This window comes from Gouania willdenowi, chromosome 14 (assembly GCF_900634775.1).
Source record: "Gouania willdenowi chromosome 14, fGouWil2.1, whole genome shotgun sequence".
Taxonomy (NCBI): Eukaryota; Metazoa; Chordata; class Actinopteri; order Blenniiformes; family Gobiesocidae; genus Gouania; species Gouania willdenowi.
Window position 1 is genome coordinate 27,640,341 of NC_041057.1, and position 20,110 is coordinate 27,660,450.

At 37.8% G+C, this 20,110-nt stretch overlaps 1 protein-coding gene across 1 annotated transcript in view; it reads right to left on the reverse strand.

Moving 5' to 3' along the window:
- The window catches only part of uvrag (UV radiation resistance associated gene), a 163,461-nt gene that overhangs the window by 15,143 nt on the left and 128,208 nt on the right, over positions 1 to 20,110 (reverse strand). The window contains exon 14 of the mRNA XM_028467535.1: positions 1,585 to 1,676. Coding sequence (XP_028323336.1) covers positions 1,585 to 1,676 — 92 coding nt within the window. The remainder of the gene's footprint in view (positions 1 to 1,584; positions 1,677 to 20,110) is intronic.

Below are 20,110 nucleotides of genomic sequence, written 5' to 3' on the forward strand. Positions count from 1 at the left end.
TATTCACTACTGTCACAAATTACTTACCGCGGTTGTGGAACACAGTAATGCAGGCTTTATTTAATGATTTTAAAATGCATCTAATTTTTTTTTTTTTTTTTACTTGAGCCCTGTGTTATGTTTTTAAAGCCTTACATGAATCACTGGGGGCCCACCCATTATCAAAATCCTGGCACCACTACTGATTTCCACAACACCAGACACAGAAGTCGCTCGGCACTAATACACAAACTATACATCCAATACTGTTATTTGAAGCATGGAGTACTTTCTTTATGACTTCAACTAGCATGGTTTACATCAAACAAAAATCACTATTTTCACAGTCAACAGCTTTTTGTGCTTTTTCTCCATTTTTCTCATACTGACATGATCTTGGTTTATGATACATCACAAATATGCAAGGAAATTTGCCCATTTTGTGAACTAGCATAAATAAATAAAATCCCAATATATAAAAGAAATTCACTTTCAATATCTGATTTTAAACTAAAAAATATGCACCTTAAGGATGTAGAGCTTGGTGGTGCTATAACAATTTAAGCTAAGCTAGCTTTTGCAACATACTGCATCTCACATGTTCTATAACCAGCTCAGATCCAGGTTAGTAAGTGGCAAATCCATCGCTTTGTGAATTCTTAGTTCAGTGAGAGATAGCTTCAGGATCCTATGACTGAGCAGGATTAGCAAGTATACGAGAAAAATAGACGACCTTTACAAAGATAGCATATGCTAACTCTAATGACCCCAGCAGTGCTCTGAGCCTAACATCCAGGAGTCAGTCTGAAGAATATACAAGGAGAGAAAATGGACTCGGACAGACTAAGTCCTTCAATGAATCCTGCAAGATACACGAACCACCTACCTGTCAAGCACAATGAAAAACGGTGTGCAAGTGCAGCTACTTGATGCTGCTTTATCTGCACAGAGTGATTGATTTACAGTCTGCTTCACTCATCTACTCTTTACTACTACTAAAAAGAAATCACGGACTTCAGTGTGGTTTTACAAGTTTTTAAATCCTGAAAATAAAAAATAATACCAAAAACTGAAAACTGAACACAAATATTTGAGTAATTTGTAGCAAATGTGAATCAACTTTTTTTTTGACTAGCTTGAGAACAATATGTTTAAATTTCTAATATGGAAAAAGCTGCACATACATTACATACTATGACAAACAGCCTTTTGTGTTCATATCTTTAAATCCTCATTATGGAGCATGTTAGTATGAGCCACATAATTGGATCAGGAGTTTAGAAGAATAAAAACTGAAACATAATATTTAATATATAAGATACTAAGAGCACAAGATGCTGCAATATTGTGATGATAGATTTAATAACTCATTAATTATCATCTATGTACTGTATGTTATTATGGGAGCTAATGTGGAGACTATCTTTCTTTGTCATCTTGTCTTTTTATTTTTGTGAACAAACCAGTGATGGACGTTTGTTAGCTTCCTCCATGTTTCACAAGTAAGACTTTTCATTTTGCACGTTGGTGTCGTAATATAAATATAATGCGTCAATACTGTGTTATGCAGTATATTTTTTTAAGAAAAATCTGAATCCTTCTTACCATCGCACCATAAGGCCGTGTTCCAGAAAGTTCTTTAAGTTAGGTAGTGTCTGCTGCAGGTCTGGTGTGGTCAATCCATGCTGATATCTCAGCTGCAAGAGAAGAAACAGACACCGTGTTATTTACCTCGCACAACCTCCCACCTCGTCCTGATGCATGCACATAGCCGGTGGCCAGTATCATTCTCTATCACTTTAACAGTGTGAGCTCACCCCACGTTTTGAGGCTGCATTGGAGAAAAAAGAAATATCAGCTACAGATGAGCCCTAAAGTCTACATTCTTCCCCCATGACATATTTCTATTCTCTCCTTCAGTCTATTACTCATCTGGACACTCAGTGGGCACCTTTCCCTGATAACATGCGTCTGCGCTAATGTGGAAGGTGTGTGGAGAGACAGGGGATGAGATGTGGGTGGCAGAAAATACCAAACAGGCTGCTGGAACATCTGGATGAAATGGGGTAAAGAGGACATCAAAAAAGCTCATTACGTTCCCCCCGTGATCTCTCACTTTCCCTTTCCCTAAAGGTGGCCTTGAACCGGCGCCGGCTTCACCACGATGCTTCATTAAATGATGCAAACCAAACAGTAAAGTTAAAAGGAGAAACGGAGAAGCTGTTTGAAACTTCATCCGTGGGGCCACAACTATCTCCTCCGACAGTTGAATGATGTCACAGCAAGTCAGCCCTGGTCCCAGAGTTTATTTAAGCTATATCACTGAACAGCAGAGGCGCATCATGCCGCACATTCAGCGTATATCTAAGAGGCCCCTCGCGCACACGTGCTGCATGCACCAGCTGACATCTGCTTTCTTTCCATTTTACTTCTTACACACACACTCACTCACACACTCATGGCAAGGGTGAAAAGATCACACAGTGATGTCAACACTATAATCCTAATATTTCAATAAGACAGGCTCATTATTTAGCAACAGATTTCATGAAAAACGCTTTCAATAAAAGTTAATCACACAAATTACACCAAAGAATTAAAATGTATTTTATCTAAAAGATTGGTTAGAGCAATGCATCATGCAGTATTTTACTAGTTTAGATTTGTTCAGTATAAAAGGCAGTTTTAAAACAAAAAAATGTTGAAAGATCTTTGGCCGAGTTTCAAATTTAATTAGTAGAACTTTATTCTGATTCATCCAGGTCTTGGAATTTGAGATTAAAATGAACTCGTAAGTCGTCCCCATCAAGATTCTGACATGTGGCAAAAAAAAGTTCATTGTCATCACGTTATCCCCTCTTGGATGGACAATGGAATCATTTTTTTCCATTTGGATGATAGAAAAATACAAGATTTGCCTTGATTATATACATCTTTAGCAAGCGGCCGAATTTCTCTGACCTAGTTTATATCTTTAAGTCACAAACAATATGATTTCCCTGTAGTTGTTTCTTAAATAGTCCTATTCTAAAGAAGACGTTTTACTGCTACTTGTAGAGCTGCCTCTGAGCCAGCCAGCCAACAGTGTACTCTATGTACCAGACTACTTCAACATTTAAAAATATTATTCTTACAATAACTGGAAAAATAAAAAGAACATACAATCTGACATGTGTATGACATTGACTTTACTGTTCACATTTATCTCCTGCTCTGTTTGCACAAGCATGTGGGCTAAACTAGTCCCAGTTTGTTAGGCGCAGCCACAGAACCAACAGTCCAAGCAGTATCAGACAGAGGTGTTTATCAAAAGCAGCTCACATGAAGACGGCCAAATGAAAAGGGTGTCGCCTTAAAACCCAGCTGGTGACGGAACGATCCAAAACCAACCAGCGTTTGACAGAGTTCCATTCATAGCTCGGAGTTTGAAAACCTCAAGTCTAACCAAAGGATAATGCAGTCAGGTCTGAAACAGAAGGCCAAGATCAATATCACCACCAGTTTAGAACCAAGCAATGAGCATCCACATAGGGAAAGTTGGGGACCTGCTTTGAAAGTTGCACCCTGATGACAACCTTAACGTTAAACTCCACGGAATAGAAACCAGGACACCAACGAGACAATGTGCACTGTATTTCAAGTTAAAAGCAAAAATATCAAGTATGTTGAATTTGAATTGTGAATCATATGCATGTGTGAGCGTAAAGCCTGATATACAGTATGCTTCTGCGTCAGGTTGACGGCATAGCAGTCTACATCATCATAGACCCCCATGCTGTAACCTGACGTGCGTCCACCAAAAAATCCTGACTGTGGTCTGTAAGGGCTGTGATTGGTCTACTCCAAACCTCAGCCCCAGTCACACCCGCAATGTTTCAACTTTTAGCAAAGCAATACGAGAGTTCACGGATTGAGTCGAAGAGAGAACCGAGACGGACAAAACGTGCCAGTGTTATATTATTTCCTTTCGCCAAATGAAAAGGTGTGTGTGCTACTCTGCCTTGTCTCTGTACCTACAGTGTGTGTGTGGTTCATTAACAGCAAACAATAAGCGACATGCTGCGGAGGCTGCCAGAGAAGCGCAGACATGATGATATGTTTAAATGTCATAGCTCGATATACTTTTATACTTTGTTAGTATGTTGCATAATATTGAATAATAAAACATATCTTTTGAAACCGTTGTTTTTGTGTTTGTGTTCAATAATACACACATGGTTAGGTACTGTAGGTCAGTAATAATCCAGAAAATAATTCCATTTCAAGATGCTATATTTTTTTATTGTGAAAGGAAAATACAGTAAATGAGGGCTTTTTAATGCTTTTCTGAAATCTCACACAGCCACAACTCCCTAGCGGCATGGTGGCATCGCATAGCCACATGCGTTCCCTCAACGCAGTACAGTTGACCAACCTCTGCAACATGTTGACGCGGTACCCATGATGTAGGTCCAGCCTAACATACATCAGGCTATAGGAGCAGACGTAGCAGAGTGCATCAGTATGTGTGACCCTTCTTGTCATAATGTTAGAAAGAGAAACTAAATACGGGTGAAGACAAGCTACTTTGACATTATCATTTGCTCCGGGCGCACTATATTAGCATAGCGCTCGGTGAGGAGGAGTGGAATATAGAAAGATGTTAAAATGCACACATGTGAGTGCTTTAGGCTTCACGATCCTCCTGTTATTCCAGTGTGCTCATACGTTTACAAAAACTCTTTGTAAGGATGGTAAAAAATATTGATTCATGATATATTGCGATTTTCTTTAGTGACAATAATAAAAATCGCTATTTCTCCCAGAAATAATTTTTACTCTTTTCTTTTTCAATATGTATGTCTGGGTATGTGGTCATATGTTAACACTAGATGTAGTGTAGTGCACTTTCATGTGCAGTTAAAAAATATATGTACTGTACAAATATATAAGAGCGACTGACTATGGTGTGCATTGTTTTTTGGAATTATGACTCATATTGTTTCTTGAAGTGCATGATTCAACTTTTGTTTTTGGATAAGGAAAACAAGGAAATTAAAATGGGAATATTTGTTAGTATCGACTTGCAATATCTGTAGAACGTATTGTATTGTGTAGAAAGTATTGTGATAAAATCAAATCAGTACAAAAGCATGTCGTCCTAGCCCTAGTTCTTTGATGAGATTGGGATGTTCCATTGCCTCAACCACCACAACTGCTACAGATCCGCTCTACTTACATATCCCTTCGTCACCCAACATTGCATCACCTATTTTTACAAATATGACCAAGTTCAGTAATGAAAGGCAGGGACTGTGAAATGAGGCTGAAGTACCTGGAGAACACACAACCTTTGCACAAGGACACTCGATTTAGCTTGAACAAACAATCTGTGTGGTAGATTGTGGGTCTTCAAAAAGAATATCCATGATTATAAGCTTTATTAAACTAAAACTATCCTAAGCATCAACGGTGCTCAGCAAAAAAACACAGTTTCAAAAGTGAACTTGTTAGTATGATGTGGTAGTCTGCGTAAGAAACTGCCACTGAACTGAATGACTTGTTGGGAACAACTCAGCTTTTCTACAATGTTTTTAAGTAAGTTTGTTTAAATAACACTTTACTTGAAGTTTTATACATAAGGTTGACATTGGCCTGTCTTTATCTGTCATGTGTCATGAAGGCGGTCATTAAACTGTCATTAAGTATTGTTCGCTAAATTATGACACCTTTGGAGCTATGTTGGCAATTTTTGGTTTAGATCAGGGGTCTGCAACCTTTACTCACAAAGGAACTATTTTGCCTCATCTCACCTGGATTAAAGTCCTCCTGGAGCTGAAAAAATCCCTTCTCAATGACAATACAGTGTATTAAATTCTATACAGTTAAAATGATACAGAATAATGTTTGATTTAATTTGATTTGAATCGATCATGTAAATGGCAACTTAAAAACAGTTTAAAATATAATAAATTGAAGAAATGAAACAGTTATTAACAGTTTTCAGTTAATGTATTTAAAGGGCTACAAAATAACTTGAAGTTTGATAACGCATGACCATGTGGTCAACACATTTCTTGCCACACATAAAACATGAATTTTTAACCAGCACATTGGTGGTTAAATTAATCTGTTCCCACACAATTAAAATCTGTGTTTTCTTCCAGAATAGTGTTTTTATTGGTTTAGTTAGCTTACCTGGAATTTAAAACTTAAGGTTTGCCACAGGTGCAGGAAAGTTGATGGTCTGTAGTAGGAAGGTGCTGAGTCATTGCACATGTGATTTATTGCAAGGTTAACACATTGTTATATCTTGATTTTATTTGTCATAAATTATTAATAGCCTCTGTAAAAAAAAAAAAAAACTATTTATTTCACTAGTTTTTTTTTTAAAGCTATAGGGAGCCATTGCAAAAGAGTCAAAAGGGCCACATTAGGCTCCAGAGCCGCAGGTTGCAGACCCCTGGGTTAGGCGGAGGGATCTAGCGGGGTTAGGGTTAAGGTAAAGAAGGGTTAGGGTTTGACACCTTATTCATGCTCATGACAGGTGTTGGGTCATAATACTGACAGTGTAATGTCAGTATTTATGTGAAAAACTTCAAGTAAAGTGTTACCTAAAAATCTACATACGTCAAAAATTTCATACAAAACATAGAATGTATGCTTCGAACAAATCTGCACATATAGACTACAATCTCTTCCTTAAGTTTAGCTTCGGTCCTTTTCAAACTGCTGCCATCTATAATAACATGCTTAACAAATTTAGGTCTTTACAATCTACAGCTGACCAAGTCATAGTTAGTCAGAACTATTACATTAAATGGTAAAATGGTAAATGGACTTGATTTATATAGCGCTTTATAACCACACTGAAGCAGTCCCAAAGCACTTTACATATCAGCTCATTCACCCAATAACTCTCACATTCACACACCAGTGGGACAGGACTGCCATGCAAGGCGCTAGTCGACCACTGGGAGCAACTTAGGGTTCAGTGTCTTGCCCAAGGACACTTCGACACATAGTCAGGTACTGGGATCGAACCCCCAACCTCTCGATCAGAAGACGACCCTCTACCACCTGAGCCACGGTCGCCCTAATTAATATACTGTTTATAGTCCATCCTGTGGCATCAATTTTCCCTTCAATCTGTGCCCTATGGCCATAATGTATATGAATATGTGTGTACGTGTCTTTCTTAGGGTTGTCCTGATCTTTATTTTTCAATCCAATTTTTTGAAAATTCAGTATCCGCTAACGTTGATTTTTTTTTTTGTGTGTGTGTGTGCATGTGTTTGCCTGCCAGACCACAGTATGCTTTTCTGTGGCTCAGAGTGTGTGTATGAGCCTCTGCATGGACTGAAGTTGTTTTATTTTAATGAATTTCACTCATTCCTTTACAATTCTCCACAGCTATTGTCCCATACTTGACATTCTATGAAATTCAGCACCGGTCCAGCCGATCAGGAAATCCTTAGTGTTTCTTGTGATCTTTGTCCTGGAAAAAGGTATTTATTCTCAACTCTGGCTGTCAAATCTGCAAACATCAGCCCCTCACTTCAACTGAGATTGCCTTAAACAAACAACAATCTGCAGTGACCAGGTTGTGTCAACTGGAAGAACAAGAAAAAAGGAAAACAGCTTAATGACATAAAGCTGTGTCATTTCCAAGTTTCGGCAGCATGAAAGCTTGAACTGTGGCAGGAAAACAAACCACAAAGAAGAAAGAAGGTTTATATTCTGAACGTAACTGGCACTAAACAAAACACAAACGATTGGAATGGTTTAATTCTTGTTGCTCTCTTGAGAATGAGTGTTTGCACTTCCAGAAACAATCACAAAGTGACTGTCACCAACTAGAAGCAGTCCACTTGAGGGAAGTTGTCATTTCCAGTTTCCTTTTCATTTGTGTTTGTGAGGAAGGTTGGAGTTACCTTGCCCGCCTGTGAGTGTGTGTAACCAAGCTAACGAGATCAGGGTGAGAAATTTTTAGCACCTATTGAGGACAGCTGAAAGGCGAGAGGACCAATTGGAGGGGGAGGTGGGTGGGCAGACTGGGGAGACTCACTAGGGACATTTCCCATGATGACATAAAGAAATGAATCTGGCCAGCTCTCCTTGCTGCTGCTTACACCTTTGTGTAAGAACACTCCCCTCCCTCATTACTCATTCATTCAACTTCTGAAGCACCAACATCTGCACATTTTACTCCCAACACTTTTTTAGAGTGAACAAAAAGCATCCACGACCACACACAATGGCATTGACAGCGAGTCGACAAGAATCAGGGGGATTATAGTGCATGCTTCACGTCGTTCGTGAAAATGCTCTGTTGTTTGCGTCGAGCTCTGCACAGAGGCTAAACAAACGCAGCCTTGCTTATGCCATGCATCGCCGTTTCCCTGCGTTTGTCACTACCAATCACCTTCAGATCAGGCTGCTGGTGTGGGCGGGCGGAGGGGGCCTTTTGAGGCTGATTACTGATGATATGGTACGGTAGGGTGGCCCAGGTAACCAAGCACACCCTGCTCTCTCCCTTCCTGCCTTGCTTTAGCATTTTCGGGAAAACCAGATTGGAGCTGCTCAGCTTTGCACACATCAGTGAGCTCCCATTAGTCTCCACTGAAGATGAGCAGAAGAAGATATCACTGGTAAAGGGGTATTTTCATCAAGAAAGGTCGAGAGGTCTCCAAATCAAACTCCAGAGTATTTCATGGAAAAGGGACAATTATCTAACAATTTGTATTCAGTATTTTTTTCCTCCCACTGGGGTTAAAAATAGAAAGCGCACACATACGTATTACACACTCCCAGGGGAAGGCAATCAGGGGGCTCATTAAGTCTTATGACAGCTTGTTATAGAGCGGGCGAACCAGGTGTTCCTCCCTCCACCCGCCCTCTGGTCAAACTGTGGACTGGATACTTCATACGACACTCAGTTTGTAGACTTGATATGTTGAGCCATGGAGCTCTGGGAGATAACCTGCCACAGACAATAAATCAGGCCAAAAAAACCAAGTCATGAAAAGTCCCTAAAAAAACAGCTGCTGATATGAAACACTATCACGAGTCATACATACATACATACATACATACATGTAACATATTACAAAAATGAATCTATAGACTAAGTTGTTTGAAAGCATAAAGCATCTTTACATTCTAAACCAAACCTACATGCTGTGCTGCTAAATATTTGGCTGAAGCCAACAATAACCTGCTCACCAAGTATTTACATCTCTAATAATTCAAGAATATATTCAGAAATGCTTACAGATTTTTTTTATGTTCCATAACTTTGTCCAATATTACACTGACCTTCAATTGAATAGATATGTGTGTTACAACTAACAAGCTGTTTTTCAGAGAATTAATATGAGCAAATGTAAGTGAGAAGAGCAATAAAATGGTCAATAAACCATGAGTTCTCTGGTTTGGTGGAGCAGATTTTGAACATCTATACTGACCTGTGGAGATCTTTGGCAGAATACATGAAAACCACACACATGCATGAAAATAAGCAGCCCCTTTCCAATGCCAGCACTTTTGTCAGGTCAGCTGTTTTGACATTTGAATACACAGTTTGACTCAAACAGAAGAGTTATGGCGTAGGTGTAATACATCATAGCTATGCTGCAAAAACCAGACCTTGTATGCATTGTTTCCCCAAACTGTTCCCACAAAGTTGGAAGGATAGTCATGTCCTGAATGTCTTGGTATGCCTCATCAAAATCGTGGAAAAAAGCTGTGGCCAATACCGTGTTTTTTAGACTATAAGGCGCAATTTTCTCAAAAATCAACAGTGCGCCTTATAATCAGGTGCGCCTTATGTATAAAATGAATATGTCAAAATGTTTCAGTACAACTTTGGTAAACTATGAAGCTGCAGTGCTTGATGGATTTTTGGCACTTTAGGGCTACTGTAGTCAGGTGCCTCATGGAGTGATATGTACCTGTACTGTGCTTCAACATACTGAACTGAAAAAGTGAGTGTATTGTTCTGTATTTTATGTGTTAAACCTGAACAATGTTGAAAGTTATTGTTAAAGATTTGAATAAAGTTTGACTTATCCGACTATTTTATTTTGCTTAATGCGTCTTAATAATAATAATAATAATAATAATAATAATTATAATAATAACAACAACAAACCGGTGCGCCTCATAGTCCTGTGGGCCTTATGTATGAAAATAGACCCGGTCAGACCCATTCATTGATAGTGTGCCTTATAATCCAAAAAATACGGTACCTTTGTCGAGAGATGGATGTTAAAGTTGATGATTTCATTTTTGCCCTTGTGCTCACAATACAGTACAATATACATTTAATTTACAACAATAAAGCTCTTCAAAATAATTCTGATTGAATTTATATACAGTAGTGTTTTCCTGGGTGAGCAATTATTTCAACTTGGGGGCCACATTTGGCTTTAACATTTGTTGGCATAGGCTGGGCAACGTGCAGATGGATGGTGTTTCTATAAACCAGTGATGGGCAGCTTTGATCACAGTGGGGGAAACAAAAATATGTGTTTAATCCACCTCAACATTATCACTATCCATGCCAGCATTTAGAATAATAACCAATCTGAGCATTAGAAAAGAACAAAAGGTTTTTATTTTTGTGTGTCTTTTTGTTGTCGTTTTGTGTAGGTAGTCCTTTTGTGTATTTCACTCGCACTTTAATGTTTTTGTTGTGGAGTCTTTTTGTTATTTTGTATATGTTTCTGTTATTTTTGTTTATATTTGCAGTTGTATGTTTTGGGAGTATTTTCATTCTTTTTTGTGTAATTTGCTGCACAATATTAATATAAATGACATATAGCTATTCCATAAAATGTTTTGGCACTTAGGTAGCAAAGTATGGACAATTGTATAGCAAAGCTTACTGTTTTTAAATAAAGTAGAGAAACCAGCCATTTCAGAAGGGAGCAGGGTTGTTGATCTCCTCTTTATTATTTTTTTTAACCAGTGCACCAGCCATTGGTTAACTGAGAAGAAACCATTAAATTATACTAAGACTGTATTTCTTCCCAACCTCTCAAGAACCTTTAGCACTGTACAGCTTGGCTTAGCGTTTTTGTTTAATAGTCTACTTCCTGTTTTAGTATTTCCTCCAAGAAGGTGAGAACAGAACTGACCTTTTGTAACTCTCTGTTTATTTTATTTTTAAGGAATATTAATTGTAACTTTTTATTGCTTCATACAAAGACTGTTTTTCCGTGTGTGTGTGTGTGTGTGTGTGTGTGTGTGTTCCAAGCAGCCCAAGGTAAGCTATAGACCCCAGCTTTATAATATCATTACACACTTAAAAGATATAGTAGTTAAAACTGAAATGAAATCTTTGAAGTTAACCTATGAGCCCCCCCACCCCCCCCCAAACTAAACTTTTTTTAATGAGGAAAATTTGCCAAACTTTATGCCAATAAATTAAAAATGTCAACACTTCAGACAGCATGAGAGAGATCAAACAACGTTACTGAAGCTAAATTTAACTAAAATATTGTTTAAAATATTACTTGCTTTGAGGATGTGCTCAGCTAATTAATACGTGGCACAGGCCACAGCAATATTTAGATTGTAAGATTGTCTTAACTTATCAGAAACCTGTGGATAAACTTTAAGATTCTCCTTTTAAGGCTCTTACAATGGTATTTAAAATATGATAATAAATAAAGCCTCAACAGCTCAGATAGAGAGGACAGCAAAGTCCAGAATTTAAGTTATGAAATCTTCATAAAACCCTCAGGGTGTTCATGCTCATATCCACCATAGAGGTTCAACACAAAGATGATTTCTAGTTTGGATTTTCTGCAACGATCTGCATTCACTTCAAAGACCTGTCTTTTTGCCCCACAGCGTCAACCATTACATATTAAGGATTTTCATGCTGTGGAAAGCCCTTTCTAGCTCACTAGTGGATTTGAAATGGTTGATTATGTTTTGTGCTGAGCAGTGAATCCATGATTTCCTCCATCTGGCCCATCCTGTGCACATAATGAAACTCAGCCTGCTCAGACTTCACTCATCCGCTAAATGAATTACACTGAAATGTTGATCAGGATGCAAGAGAAATGGCCAAAATAAAGCAGCCACAGATGGGAGGCTTAGGCATTAGGCGAGATAGAATATTCAGAACGTTGAAATAAGTAACATTTTATTGCTTTTTCACTCTGTGTGAGACATGTAGTCTTTCCCCACGTTATTTCTCAAATCTTCGCCTGGAGTTTTGAGTTGGCAGAGAAGAAACTTCACACAGTGGCTCGTAAGTTGAACAATGATGGGGTAGTGCATGGAAAATAAAATCCAAAGTTATGCTTAATCAGAGACTTTTCCTTTTGTCTCGATGAATATGTTGAGCAAGAAATGTTTTAGTCTGGCAATGGTCAATGATTCATTCATAATGGTAATTCACTTCTGGCCTTCAGCATTAATCGCCATCATCATTCAGTCTTAGAGCTAAGATTGAGAATTCACAAACACTCCAGCTGTGTGCATGCTAGGAAAAGTAACTTCTCACACATTTTCATCTTTAATTGTCACTTATAATATAAATCTTCATTTTGCGGAACCTAAAGGCCCCTGCTAACAAGAGAGAATAAAAACCTGTACTAGTCGTGTTCATAACATCAATCGTGTTCATTCATAAAACAAAGAAAACATTTTAAAAGCACTTTTTTGTTCCTTGAAATACAACTGATGTGGAGCAGCCATTGGTCTGTTAATTCAGGGGCTGTGTTTATCATTAGCTCTTCTACCAGATCAATATACTGATTCTGGATCAGTTTCAAAAATTAAAAAAATCCCCATCTCTCATCATTGGCAATAATTCAAAAATGAATATCTTGGTTTGTAATTCACCGATTTTGATGACATTTGACTCATTTATGTCGTGTTGAGTTTTCAATTACCTTACCAAGTTTCATCCAGATAGGATCCAAATTGTGCATTTCAACGGAATTTTTCACAAAAATGAGGGTGCCCATACATTTGGATGGATGTTAATGGGGATAGACATTTCTTCCAAGCCTTTAAAGTGTGAAACATCATGGTACCATAATCAGGATCACTGATCCAGATAAATGTAAATATCTGGCAAAAAAGATATTCGGCGCTTGGCAGAATCTCTAAGGAGAATAAAGTAATAGATATTAAAAAAAGTAATAGATAGCTGCTTCCCTGTAAAAGAAACTTAAATAAATGTTGAACAAATGCTGAACCTTTGTTGTTGTTTTGCACAATACATTTGCTGGAATATACTCCATTCATTTTGCCACAACACAATACTGTGCACATCATTTCAGCCAAATTGTTTTTTTTATTAGCACAATTAATTGTGATAAAATTTAAACAATAATGCGATTAAACGCGATTGACACTATTTTATAGCAAATTTTGTTGTATTAGGGTTGAGTTTGCATGGACATGCTCATAAAATTACATTATTTCTATCTATTGTAAGAGTGCAATATCTCTGAATTTGTCATAATTTATCTGCATCCTTGATTAAATCATGTATATATATATATATGTATATATATACACATTTTTTATTTTACAAGATCCAACCTCATCTACTTCTGTAGAACCCAAAACCTAAGGTTTGATGATTGATGAGTGAAACTCGTACTACAAAATGTTTCATACTGTGTGGTCTGTACCTGCTTATCCTTTACAGTATGATAAAAAATGCTGGGGCTCATAAACGACACAAGGTGGGTTTAAACTGTGGACAGGTCACCTGACTATCAACGGGTTTAACGCACAGAGACGACAAAGCTTGACGTACAGATTTATTTCCAGTGATTATCTCGCTTTGTTTAAGGATTGAAAAATACACAGCAGATGTGAGGTGTGAAATTAGAAGTGACCATTTTTTAAGCTTAGCAAAAATCTCTAACACCAGCAGAGATTTACAACTAAAGTACTGGTGGTCTGGTGGCGAAAAGAGTTTCATTTTTTATCTTTTTAAACCACTAGTGACCTGGCATCAAAGAACAGGATGATTTAAGCATATTTGCCTGCAGGGCTGGACTTAAAAGCCAGGACTATTCCATTCATCTGTTAAATACTGATATGCTGCATGAGAAACAAGACAAACATTAAAAAGGTGTGAAATGTTGCAAGCTATGTGACGAGAAGCAACAGCACTCTCTGCAAGCTTATTATAATCTAGGAGTAAATCATTCATGACTTTATCACAGTATATGATCTTAATCCCTGTGTTTCAGTTTACAGCAGTTGAGTAAAATCGCAGGAGCAGAAGTGGAATTCCAAAGGTGAGAAAACCTTAGTCTGACACTGAAAGGCAACGCCATCAGTTTTAGTTTACAAGTCTTACAGAAAACTTTTACAAATGTGAGGAAAGTTGTAATAAAGCCTTTAGTAACTCCAGAGGGGCCACAAATCAACTCAAGCGATGCCACTTGAGACTAAGGTGGTTGGATCTGGAATAAAGATTAAAAGAGTTTAACGTATAACTACCGATTTATTCTTAAATCTTGGTAAATCTGTTCAAAGTACTACTCCACTTTTCACATTTACATAGCAATACTGTGAATAGTGCAAAAAATAAAAAAATACAGCCCATTGTCACCTTCTGTGGTAATTTAACTCCTCACTTTAACCCAACAGCTTTCTGGATTGTATGATTGTAGATGCTCACTATATTTGCATACATTTGTTTTATATTTGTAATATATTTCCGTGCGTATTTGCAGTTGTATTTAAGCCTCATTTAATTAACAGTCTTTTACTTTTTACTTTATGGGAACACTTTTTCAGGAAATACTGTACATGTCAGAACGGGATGCATATGGTCACATGACCACTTTTCTCCGAGTAAACATGGCGTAGTATGTGTAAACACAAAAGAAGATTGAGATATTTCTGAGCATTATACTTAAAAATGATGACTGCCACATCAGAAGTGAAACAACAAAGGAATAAGGAGCATTATAAGGGGGTTTGGAGCGTATGTCTTCCTACAATGAAGTCTCGAGATTTTTTTGCAAAAATCTGTAATGGAAACCCAGCTATAGTCATATTCAAAATTGAAGAAAAAAAAACAACTAATTGAGGGAATGTTAAAATGTCTACCTGTAAGGACGTAGAGTGCATGCTTACATTTTAAGGACTCCCTGAGATACAATGTTTTTGTGATTCCCGTCTCTTTGCCAGTTCATATAAGCATGTAATAAAAGATTGTGAATACTTCCTTCTCAAAGCTCTTTTGCTCCATCTAACATCCTTTACTCTGCTCCCTTCTATCAGTCTCCTCCACACTGTGGTAATGTAATACAGATGTGCTGCGCTCACCAAGCCTGAGTCCAGTTCAAATGCACCCCTAATTTTAACCAGATTCTTCCTTCGAATTACACTTAGCTGAGTATCGTATTCCCGCCAAATTCAGTCAACAGATTTACATAATTACGGGAAGAGGCTGTGTGAGATGAAAAGGAAATTTGGTTAAGGAGAGACCACCAGTGACAAGAGTCCAACGTTGGTCTCCTCTGATCCCAATCACCAAGAGCAGGGTCAGAGGTGGGTGTTGCCATCCCTTTACTTTTTCAACATGGCATTGGCCATGGAGCACTGTGTGCCACAGTGACACCTATTGGATGTGCCACACACTAATAGTTGCTCTGAGTCATATGGCTAATGATTGAAAAATGGGAGTGACCAAACCCCCACATTGGCCGACCCTGTTTGCAAAGTCACAACACTGGGGTCAACATCCTGTTAGCGCTATTGGCATGAGGGACTGTCATCAATCCTTCATGGCAGCTCACACAAGGACGCAGGCCTCACTGATGAAATACGTCAAAGAGCCAATGCTAAGTGACATCTTTGAAGTCTGAAATACTAAGCATACCATAAGTGGGCACCATTAATCCAGACAAAAATAAACAAAGTATCCAATGAAATTATACTAAAAGAGCTGAAACAATGATATGTATAATGCTAAACATTCATGTCAGCATTTAGAAGAAAGACCATTGTGAACATTAATACAGTAAACAAAGAGTCATTGCCGTGTTTTTAATCATGTTGTATGTTTTTGTTGCTATTTTGTGTGTTCTTGAAGTCATTTTCTTGTTTTTTGGTCATTTTGTGTGTTTTTGGAGTCATTTTGTGAATTTTTGTTTTCATTCATATATTTTTCTGTTATTTTATGTTTTTTAAATTAATTTTGTCTTGTGAAAATAAATTACAAAATTAATTTATTTCACTTTACTCTTGAACAATAAACCCTATTTTTTCTTACCAAATTAAGCATTTCATTAAATGTCATTAAAATTTGTACTGCTAAAGTAAATAAAACAAAGCTGAAGAATGATGCCTTCTAGATAAGTTTTGTAAAAAATAAAAACAAACTTATTTATAACTAATTTAGAAAAGCAGGGGATTTACAATGTGTGCAAAGGAGTTCATCTTGAACCCAAGCCACATCTCGTCTTCTTGACCGGCAGTAAAAGATGGATTAATTGGGGAAAACATTGCTGAAAAAACATAATAAAAAGCTAAAAAAAAAGCAGCAACAGAATTTAAAAAGTGAAACAAACCCTAAAAACTGAATACCTATCACGCTTGTTTTACTCTTTGGAATCCAAGTGTTGCAGGGAAATATATATTTTTAATATGTGTGTTTCCACAAGGCCAATTAGGAAATAGCAAAGCCAGAGAGGATGAATATGTGGTTTGTGGGCAGGTGCCTGCTGGCTTCATGCTGCACACATGCGCTCTCTGAGTCTACTCCACTTTTAGTGAATGAGCATATTATGTTAAGTTTCCTCTTTTTTGTGGATGTCTATGATTATAGATATTCATTAGCCTCACTGCGACAGGGGGAGAGCAGAGGCTTTAAAAAATAAAAAAATCATCCAGCTCTGTGAGGTGTTTGCTTTTAGGACGAAGCCTGTGGTGCTGGTCCAAAAGTCTGCTGAGTTTAACTGTCTGTTTGAACGTGTCCAAAGTATGATGGAATCACACAGTGTTGAATAATGACTGCCTCTGATCTGGGCTTTAGTTTGGTTATTTCTCAATATTCCACACAACATAAAAACAGCAAACATTTTGATTTGGCAACCGAGATGAGAAGCCTTTCACTTTATGATATCAAAACAGTTTTTCAGGCCTGAACAGACTCCTGTTGACCGGGTCTGGTCTACGCTGCTGTTGAATGGCCGAGCAGATGTTCAATCAAGGCAGTAAGCGCAGAGCTTAACCAGAGAATTAAGAGCTCACGCTTTCAATATTTCACCGAGTTCAAAGGAAAGTTTTGTCACATCCTGCTGCTTTCTGAGCAGGATAAAATAGGCTTCGTCGGACTTATAAAAATATACATTTGGACCAGGTGTGGTGAGAAATGTGATCAACCTTTAAAATGTATCCCCTATATAAGTTGACATTGGCAACACATTCTGTATTTTAGATTTGATTCTGTGTGAAAAGGACCAGATAAACCCATCAGGATTAGGATTCAACCCTTTGTAGCATTAGCCGCTATTTTCATAAACTTAAGGATTGAAAAAGGCTAAGTGTTTGTAGGCAACTTTCCAAGTCAGTTGAAAAGGGGAAGTTGACATCGTGTTTTGGAAAGAATTTTCACATTAAATTCTGAGAAAATAAATATTACCTATGAAGTAATTAAGAAATACCACCTGAGTTCCTTTCATTCTTTCTTCATGTTGACAGACCCATGTATGGTAATTAACTGTAGGAGATATTCCCACTAAACTATGTCAATACTTTTAACTCGCTGAACCAACTACAACCCAAATCATAGTCACCTTTTTTGTTGGTTTTTTCTTTAAATATTCTTATCTTTTTGAGTTTTGTTACACATTAAAATGGACATTGTGTAAAGGAAAATCTCTATACTTAATTTATTATTGTAGCCGTAACATTTTGACTGACCCCAGTTGCAGAAATCCAGTCCCATTTTTCCCTTTAATCAAATTATACAGTAAGATGTGGTGCGAATGTTCAGCAAATACAGTAGTGCATGGTAAAGGTTTGTGAAACTGGTGAAAGCAATGTGCCAGTACAGTAAACAAAAGGAAAGACAAATAAAACATGTCTCTCTTTTGCACTGGCTCCAAATATCAAATTAGAAGCTGTCACGGTTATGGAAGAGTGTAAGTCTGTGTCCGGTTTACTTTGGAGCGCCCGGAGCATTCCCTGGTCATCTGGGTTTTTTCAACTGTGACCCTGCACGGTGTTAAAGAAGTTAAGACTTTTTATCAAAGCGAGAAGCAGAGTTGCCGTGCTTAGAATTGGAACAACTATATTCCAACACAGACAGATTTTCTTGTAATGTACGACTGATTAGAATCAGGACCTGGTCTTTACAATCCACGGCAGACTGCTAAGACACAATCTACTGTACACAATGTATGATTCTAAGTAGAAAGAAACCCCACACGCAGCCAGACTGTCATGTGAAGTGTTTTTGTGTTTGCATGAACTGTTTTGAATCAGATAAGGTGTAATCTGTGCTTAAAACGGCCAATTAAAGCTCATAAATCCCCTAACCCGAGTTCAACTCTCTCAGCTGTGAGCTTAATAACAACAGCTCGCATCTTTATTTATTTGCCTATGATACATTGATTAGATACATTTGCTTTGCTTCCTCTCCAGCTGCTGCGCTTGCCCCCATGTGTGACAGCCTAAATAAATTATACACTATCCTTTGAATGTGCACAGTGAAGCCACAGCTTCTCACAACCTGGCATGAACACATACTGTTACTGTATCGCACTGTACATAAAAGCTTTGCTAATGAGAAAAAACACACGAATTATTGAAAAATGTGACCTATTTCTTCTATTATCAATCAAATCTAAGTAGAACCGACATTAAGCCACTAGTTTGGAACAAGGAACAAAAAAAACTATTGTGTGATCAAAGGATGCTTCCAAAAACATTTACACTTTGTAAAGGCTTTTATTAAATCAGCATTTAAGAATAAACATGAACTTTGCTTTTTTGGTAATGTACAAATAAAGGTCACTGCTGTCTAAATGCACATTTGCATTTAGGACAACGGACTAAGCATTTAATACCACCAATAAGAACAAACCAGAGTGATGCTGAAAAACTAATCCATACATTTGTTACATCTAGACTATATTATTGTAACACTCAACTGTCAGGATGTCCTAGTAACTCACTAAAAAGTCTCCAGTTAATTCAGAATGCTGCCACTAGAATACTAACAGGTACTAACAGGAGAGAGCATATTTCTCCAGTATTGGCTTACCTTCATTGGCTTCCTGTAAAATCTAGAATAGAGTTTAAAATCCTCCTGTTAGCCTACAAAGCTCTACATGATCAAGCTCCTGTATATCTTAATAACCTGTTAGTGCCCTATCGTCTAGGCAGAACACTCCGTTCTCAGTTTGCTGGTTTACTGGAAGTTCCTAAAGTATCTAGAAGTAGAACAGGAGGCAAAACGTTTAGCTACCAGGCTCCTTGCCTTTGGAACCAGCTCCCAGTTTTAGTACGGAAGGCTGCTACTCTCTCCACCTTTAAAAGTAAACTCAAAACCTACTTATTTGCAAAAGCGTATACTGTATAATAGAGTTAACCTAACCACTAGGAACAAAGCCCTAAACCTAAAAAAAAGAACTAAAAACTAAGATTATATAGCAGAACACCAAAATCACAGGTATATTCAAACACAATCCACCATCTACACATAGCTCTAATGGGTTGCAATAGGTAAAGTCCAGTCAGACAAGTTGTACCGAGTTGGAGCCAACCCCACACATCTGAACCTTGTCGTATGCCCATCACATTGCTCACACTACTTACACACCATTTAGACTGATGTCCACCCCATATTCATTCTCATTCTACTGTATTCCTGTATCATCTTTTTCTGCAGTCAGTGCCTTCTCCTCGCCCTTCTCTCTCTGCACTGTTTCAGGTGTCGTGAAGCTGATGATGGCAGTTCGTGATCTGTGGTTCACGGCTCAACTAGTCTGGGACACTGATGTTCTATCTCTCTATCCTGTTCTGTTCTGTTCCTTCTGTCCACTAACCCCAACCAGTCGAGGCAGATGGCTGCCACCTCTGAACCTGGTTCTGCTGGAGATTTCTTCCTGTTAAAAGGGAGTTGTTTCTTCCCACTGTAACTAAATGCTTG